Source organism: Tamandua tetradactyla, chromosome X (genome assembly GCF_023851605.1).
Source record: "Tamandua tetradactyla isolate mTamTet1 chromosome X, mTamTet1.pri, whole genome shotgun sequence".
Classification (NCBI taxonomy): Eukaryota; Metazoa; Chordata; class Mammalia; order Pilosa; family Myrmecophagidae; genus Tamandua; species Tamandua tetradactyla.
The window spans coordinates 70,411,212-70,418,584 of NC_135353.1; the positions used below are offsets into that span (position 1 = coordinate 70,411,212).

The following is a 7,373-nucleotide window of genomic DNA, read 5'->3' on the forward strand; positions in this document are numbered from 1 at the left end:
GTAAATATTCTTGAGATTTTTCTGGGATAAAATTGTTACATGGAAATATTTTGATACTTTAGAAAATTAAGCTTAAGTGGGATCAGAGAAGCTTTGATTCTAGGCTAGTTTTGTTCTGCTTACTGCCAGTGAATTATGAGTTTTTTCCACTCTGGCTAGTGGAAGCACAAACCTTTCCAATCCCTGTGTAAGCTCTAAATTTTTTTTCTCTAATCTCTTTGGGTTGTTCTTTCCCCAGCTTTTGATGTATGATTATGTGCATGATTACAGGGATGAAGTGATCAGTATTCACGTGAGGACCTGAAGGGTACCTTCTGCAGATCTCTGAGTTGTCTCTTGGTGTAGAGAGTAGTACTATCTCTTCTGTAGTCTTTCTCCTGAAAACCGTAGCCTTCTCGCCCTATCCCCACACTCCCACATCTGTGCTCTCAGCTCATGAAGATGACTGTTCTCTTCTTGGTTTCCCCTTTACTGTACAGCAGCCTGGCAACTCTCAGGCAGTAAGATGGGGGCAATAATAAGACTCATATTGTTTGTTTCTACACTCTCAGGGAACTTTGTCCTCATCACTTGATGCTCAAAAACTGAAAATTGTTGTTTCATATATGTTGTGCAGGTTTTAGTTGTTTCAGTGTTTCAGTTAGGGAGATAAATCTACAACCGGTTACTCCATGTTCATCAGAAGCAAAAATGAAGCTTACTGTTTCAAAAGCTTTATTTCAAGTCAAGAAAAGTTTTATTTCACTTTTAGTCAGTGCATGTCCTATGCTATCTCGACTTGTTGGGAAAGTCAATTGTCTGTGTCCTTCCCTATTCTGCCCCGACTGGAAGGTTCAAACTGCAGTGCTTTCTTTTGTCACAAGGTGACCCATAAATTTATTTTCTGAATTTTCTTAAATAGACTTGATTTTTTAAATAAAAAATATGCTGCAATTATATTAAAATTTATATTATCTACATCATTATCTCAATTGTTAGAAATGTGTCAAAGATAAAAGATGTATACTTATCACTTGCTGAATACTGCTAAATCATTATTTTAACTTGTACAGTTTTTCATTCACTCATTTGATAATTATCTACTGGAAGCACGTGATATTTCAGGCCTCAATGGTCCCAATCCATTTCTACATCCCAAATTTCTTTCTTAAACATCATTTTTCGTTAAGAAAGGCCACCTCTGCCAGCAGAAACTAGGAACACTCCCAAAGTTTGCTGCTTGCTCTTTGCCAGAATTCTTAGATAGGCAAACACAAGCCAGAAACTTGGATGGGGAAACTGCATGACCCTATTCCCTTATTGTCATTTACTCATGTTCTTCTGGTTGTCTGTTGCCCGAGCATTTTACATGGAGCCTGACCACTGATATGCTATTCCATCAGGTACCCCTTTAGACCCAAACACTTTGTTAAGAGTCAAAGGAAGCTCATTAGCAGTGGGGTCTCCCACCAGACTGGAACTCTAAACCCATCCTTCTTTAAGGTTGCCAAGGCAAACTTGGATCGGACATAAAAGAGATTTCCATTTTCCTGGGCATTTGTGTGCGTACTCTTCTATTATAGACATGCCATGGTTTCACACTGAGTTTCCAGTTTCTCCTCATGAAGGAACTGCTTAATACCTTTTAGCTGATGCAGCCAGAATGCTTATTTTCCATAGATGCTGGTGCTAACATTGGCAATCAGGAAAAAGAAGTCTTCTAGGGCATAAACCTCTGTGTTCATCAGTTTTCCTACCCTTTCAACACTGGCCTTTTCCTTTTAAACTTCTCTCTTGCATGAGTTTGCCTCATGTTTCAAGTACCTGGAGGGAAGGTTTTGGCATTGTTTAGGTGTCTGATTCATGTCTGGAATTTGCTGTTACATGACATTTTCACATGCTTATCTGCTTTTCCCTTTAGTTTCCTAAGTGTTATTGTGTTGTTATATTCTAGAACAGCAGGAAGGGGCACAGCAGCAGAGGATGGGAGTATATACCTCTCAGACTATTGGATATCTTTAACTGTAGGGAAAACCTACCTTGGGGAACTTCCCCAAATAGCTGAAGGGAATAGCTAAGGAGCTAAGTCATGAATGTGCAAGTGGAAACAAGGACTTGGAGAAAGCTCTCAAATTTGTTACCTCATTTGGTCCACTCAGCAGCCTGGGAGGTGATTATTACCCTCATGTTACTGATAAATTTAATGATCTTTAAAGAAATGTGTCTGTCTTATTATCATCAAGTTTAGTTTATCCTTCTAAATATGTGATCCAGAGGTAAGCTAAAGTTGAGGTTTTGTCACAAGTGTTTAGAAGTGCTCACGTTGCTTTTAGAAGATGGTCAAACACTTTAATCAATATTAAAGAATTTTGAAAAATGAGAAGATATAGCTGAGCAAGAAGAAAAAATTGGAAAATGTAGCTAAGCAAGAAGAAAATAAAAATCACTCATAATTTTACCATAAGGAGGTAAACACTATAATATTTAACTTTATGTATGCTTGGACTGGTTATATCCATTTGTAAACCATGTAAGACTTGAAACAAAAAAGAACAAATACAGAGATTGCTTTTTAAAACAGCTTTATTAACTCCACAATATGTAATGAGGATCTTTCCATGCAAGAGATATAACTCCTTGGCTAACAAAAACATAACACTGTCCAAAACACAGCATTCAATTAGAAGCTGGTTACAGGAGCCCCACCAGAAACAAGTAACATCAAAAAGTTTAAAGCAAAGCTATATTATGAAAACGTAAGTTGAGAAAGCAGGGGTCTCCCTATTAACTTCAGGAAAAACATCGGGATTCATGGCATAAGGCAAAACTCATCATGATGCTCATGGTGAGGGGGGTCAGTGCTAACTGCCCGTAAACTATGACTGAACTGCTTTTCCCTCAGCTTTTCCAACAGCTCTCTCACCTCTTCCCTAATCCTTTGCATATTTTCTTCTCTCACCCTTGCCTGTGACCCCCCAAGCCCTTGAATCATGTCCCATCTATACTGCAGGAAGGGCTGCCTCATGCGGAACCGCCTACGATTTCCTCTAGGCATACAGTTTTCACCAGCTTCGAAAGGGAGTGCCAAGGGCTCGCCTTTATTAGCGTCTTGCTCCTTTTCATCCATTTCTTCTTTTTCCTGGTAGGCATCATTCATGTTGAGATTTCCCCCCACATGTTCCTCTTTGGACGCCATTACTCCTAGGGAATAAAAGACAGGAAAACGGACTGAATGCTTGGCGGACAGATCAGCACAGAGGACAGAGGCCCTACTGTGTACCTTTCTAGATTCAGGGCCCAGCAGGATCTCAAAGTTTTTTTTAAATTTCACTTTTTCCACCCAAGAGGCCTCCTGCGCCCTCTAGAGGCACCCCCACTCCTAAGCCCTCCTTGTTGCTCCTCTCCTTTCACTCCCCCGAAGTCTACCATTTTCCCTGCAAATCACCCCCAGGCCTCCGTAGGCACCAAAATGAAGGTCAGGAGTGGTGTGGTGTGGGTCGGAAGGGAGTCTCAGTGTTCATTTCCACTCCTCCTATCGCCCTCCGTCGCACCGACCTGGGCCTATCCTGGAAATCTCCTCCTCTTCCTCTTGATTCCGGCTGCAATGTGCACCGCTGGGACCCTCAGACCCGCAGACCTGCAGATGGGCAGGACAGGGGGTGGGGGGAGCGGAGAGCTGCTGCTGCAGAGCGCTTGACGCGGGTTCGCTGTCTCCCGGCCTCTTCCCCGACCCGGGCGTACTTCAACGCTCTTGCCCATGTCTCCTACCCGCCCCCATCCCAGCCACTCCTCCCCCTCACGCTGTCCACCATTTTCTGCATCAAGGACGCAGTGGGATGGGGGTGTCGGAAAAGCTCGCGGTCGTGGATGACGCAGGTGCTTCCAAAGGGTCGTATCCTCCAGACCGCGCCATCCTGCAGGTCCGTCCAACCCTCCGCAGCGGGAAGGCCTACCATTTTCTCCACCCAAACGCAGCGGGCCGCGGCGGGGCTGTAGGGGCTGCAGTGATGGACCCGGTCTCTACGCTGCCTCGCCCTGGGACCCAGCAGGAGCGCTGGGAGTGAGGGGTCAGCCGGCCCTGTGCGCCCTCCCACCGCACTCAGAGATCCTTTCCATCACTCTGGCTCCCTTACCTGCCCACCTCTCCGCCTCCTTCTTTTCTGGGCGGCCCCGGGCCCGCACGCCCTCAGGGCCACCAAGAGCAGGTGCTAGAAGAGCGCGAGACCGGGTTGATTCTAAGGGAAGTGCGCGCGAGTCAGCACTGGCCAGTCACGTGAAGTCTTCGTCACCGCGTGCGGCTCCGCCCCCATCTCAAGCCCCTTCCGGTCCCAGAGATTTGTGCACACGCTCTTCCCCTCCCTCAACATTCCTTTAACATCACCACCTTGGGCCCTGTCACTCTCTCATTTTGTAGATCCCTCGGTCCTTCTCTGACTGTCAGGGAAGGGCAGCATCTTCTCATGGGGCTGTTGGCCATTTCTACTTCTTCTCTGGGGACTTACCTCCTCCCTCCCTCTGTTCCCAGGACACAATCCTCTACCCCACCTGCTGTCGTGTTTGGCACCAATGTTCACCATTTTCCCTCCCCTTTTTCGCGGAGAGAAGTGTCTCAAGAAAATAAACCTGGAGAATGTATTTTTTCTTACTTCATCTTCTTAATAGCTTTTCGTTCTGTTCCTTTTTGAACAAAGAATCTCTCTCTCTCTCTCTCTCTCTCTCTCTCTCTCTATATATATATATATATATATATAGGTACAGCCAAAGGTACAACCAAAAATAAAGTTATTATTTGAAAAACAGGATCAAAATTGGGAAAAACTCTTAACCACCTGCCTCTTCTGCTAAGTCATTTTATAAATATAGACTATACAGGCAGCTGGTTTTTTTAGAACTTAGAAGACGACAGGGCAGCTGATTTTTCCTCTTGAGATGAGTGTCTAGACACATGAGGTCCTTCCATTAGGTTAACCAATGCGCTTGTAACACAACAGAGACCTGTAGTTCAGTTTTAAGAACTAAAAAAAATATCTTTCACAAAGTTTGGATTTGAAAGGCAATAAATATGTCTTTATTTGAAGATCACATGATTACGTATTTAAAGAATCATAAGAGATCTACAAATAACCTACTATAGAACTAGAAAGTGAATTTGGTAAGGTTGCAATTACAAGAAAAATATACAAAAATCTACTGTATTCCTGTATGATAGTAATGAACAATTGGAAACTGAAATGTAATATATATGTTACATTTATATAACATATATTTCTATCATATATTACATTTATATAATTTATATAAATATATATATGTATATATATTCTAGTTTGCTAGCTGCCTGAATGGTCCACTCTCCTGGCCAGAGGCTTCTTGACTTCAGACATCAGCTTCCATGGCTTTGCCTCTGAAGTTATTTTTCTTCCAATGTGTCCCTTCTCTGAACTCCCCAGTCCAGACTGGCAGCGGCTCTGTTACAAAGGTCCCACAGCACTTTTGTTGGCTTTCTACGCAGTAGCTTTGGATCATGCCCATCAGACATAAGGAGTTCCCACAAATCCTTCCTGGATAACTCCATGCCCAATGCTGGCTTTCTCTGAAATGGCTGACTAGTTCCACATTTGGCCAAATTCTCATATAGGGCACCATTCTTTGGGTGCCCTGGAAGTCCAGAATTTTCCAGGATATCAATTTCTAGTTTCTTTGTACCCAAGAGTTCAGTACTCAGCTTATCTCTTTCCGGTCACATTTCACCATAAGCTGTGAGGCGAAACCAGGCTGCCTTTTCCACATTTAATTTGGAGATTTCTTCTGCTAAATATTCAAGTTCATGGCTTTAAAATCAGCCTTCCAGCCAAAGCCATTTGTCAATTTTGCCAGATTATCTGCCATTTTAAAACAAGGCTCGTCTTCCTTCCAGCCTCTAATAACACATGCCTCATTTCTGTCTAAGGCTTTATCAGAAGTGTCTTTAGGTTCCACGTTTCTACCAACAGTTTCTTCAAAGCATTCTAGGTCTTTTCTATCAAGCTCCTCACAACTCCTCCAGATTCTTCCCCTTATCCATTTAAAAAGCGATTCCAACATGTTTGCTACTGTTCTACTTTGCTAGCTGCCAGAATGCAATATACCAGAAATGGAATGGGTTCTAAAAAAGGAAATTTAATAAATTGCTAGTTTACAGTTCTAAGGCTGAGAAAATGTCCCAATTAAAACAGGTCTATAGAAATGTGCAATCTAAGGCATCCAAGGAGAGATACCTTGGTTCAAGAAGGCTGATGAAGTTCAGGGTTTCTCTCTCAAGTGGAAGGGCATGTGGCGAACATGGTCAGGGTTTCTGTCTCTGCTGGAATGGCACATGGTGAACATGGCGTCATCTCTAGCTTCTTCTCCAGCTCCCCAGGAGGCATTTTCCTTGTTCATCTCCAAAACTCGCTGGCTGGTGGATTCTCTGCTTCGTGGTGCTGTGGTGTTCTCTGCTCTCTCCGAGTCTCCCGCTTTCTCCAAAATGTTTCCTCTTTTATAGGATTCCACCAAACTAATCAAGACCCACCCGGATCCACTTAACAGTGGCTCTTGATTGAGTCACATCTCCAGGGAGATGATCTAATTACAGATTCAAACATACAGTATTGAATAGGGATTATCCTGCCTGTACAAAATGGGATTTTGATTAAAATATGGCTTTTCTAGGGGACATGAATCCTTTCAAACCAGCACAATATATATTTATATCATATATATATATATGAGATATATATATATATATATATCATTTATTGTAGCTTCCAAAATCATGAAATACTTAAGGCCCGTGGCGGCCCCAAAAAGAAGGAGGCAGAGGGGTGGGCAGGTAAGGGATCCAGAGTGATGGAAGGGATCCCTGAGTGAGGTAAGTGTAGAAAGACTGTACACTGATGCATTGCTTGGCTAAAGCTACCAGAATGCAAGATACCAGAAATTGAATGGCTTTTAAAATAAAGGGAGTGCTTTGTCATAAGTTTACAGTTCTAAGGCAATAAGAATGTCCAAACTAAAGCATCCAGAGAAAGAGACCTTGACTCAAGAAAGGCTGATGGGTCCAGAACACCTTTGTCAGCTGGAGAGGCACGTGGCTGGCGTCTCCTGGTCTTTTGGCTTCTCATTTCAAAAGCTTCCTGGGGGGTATTTTCTCTCTCCACCTCCAAAGGTGTTGGGTCTGTCAGCTCTGTTGGCTCTTTCCAAAATGGTGCCTTCTTAAAGGACTCCAGTAAGTGACCCACACCTTGAATGGGTGGGTACATGACTCCATGGAAACCACCTAATCAAAAAGATCCCACCCAACATATTGAATCAGGATTAAATAACATGGCTTTTCTAGGGTACACAATGGTTTCAAACCAACACAACTGATAACT

The 7,373-nt window shown here is 43.1% G+C and overlaps 1 protein-coding gene across 1 annotated transcript; it reads right to left on the reverse strand.

Moving 5' to 3' along the window:
* Positions 1-2,544: 2,544 nt before the first annotated feature.
* On the reverse strand, positions 2,545-4,252 carry BEX2 (brain expressed X-linked 2). Its single transcript, XM_077146611.1, has 3 exons — positions 4,113-4,252; positions 3,535-3,616; positions 2,545-3,180 (listed from the first exon to the last, which is right to left on the reverse strand). Exon 3 carries the CDS (start codon positions 3,173-3,175, stop codon positions 2,789-2,791), a length of 387 nt encoding a protein of 128 aa, XP_077002726.1. The 5' UTR covers positions 3,176-3,180; positions 3,535-3,616; positions 4,113-4,252; the 3' UTR covers positions 2,545-2,788.
* Between the last annotated feature and the right edge of the window lie 3,121 nt (positions 4,253-7,373).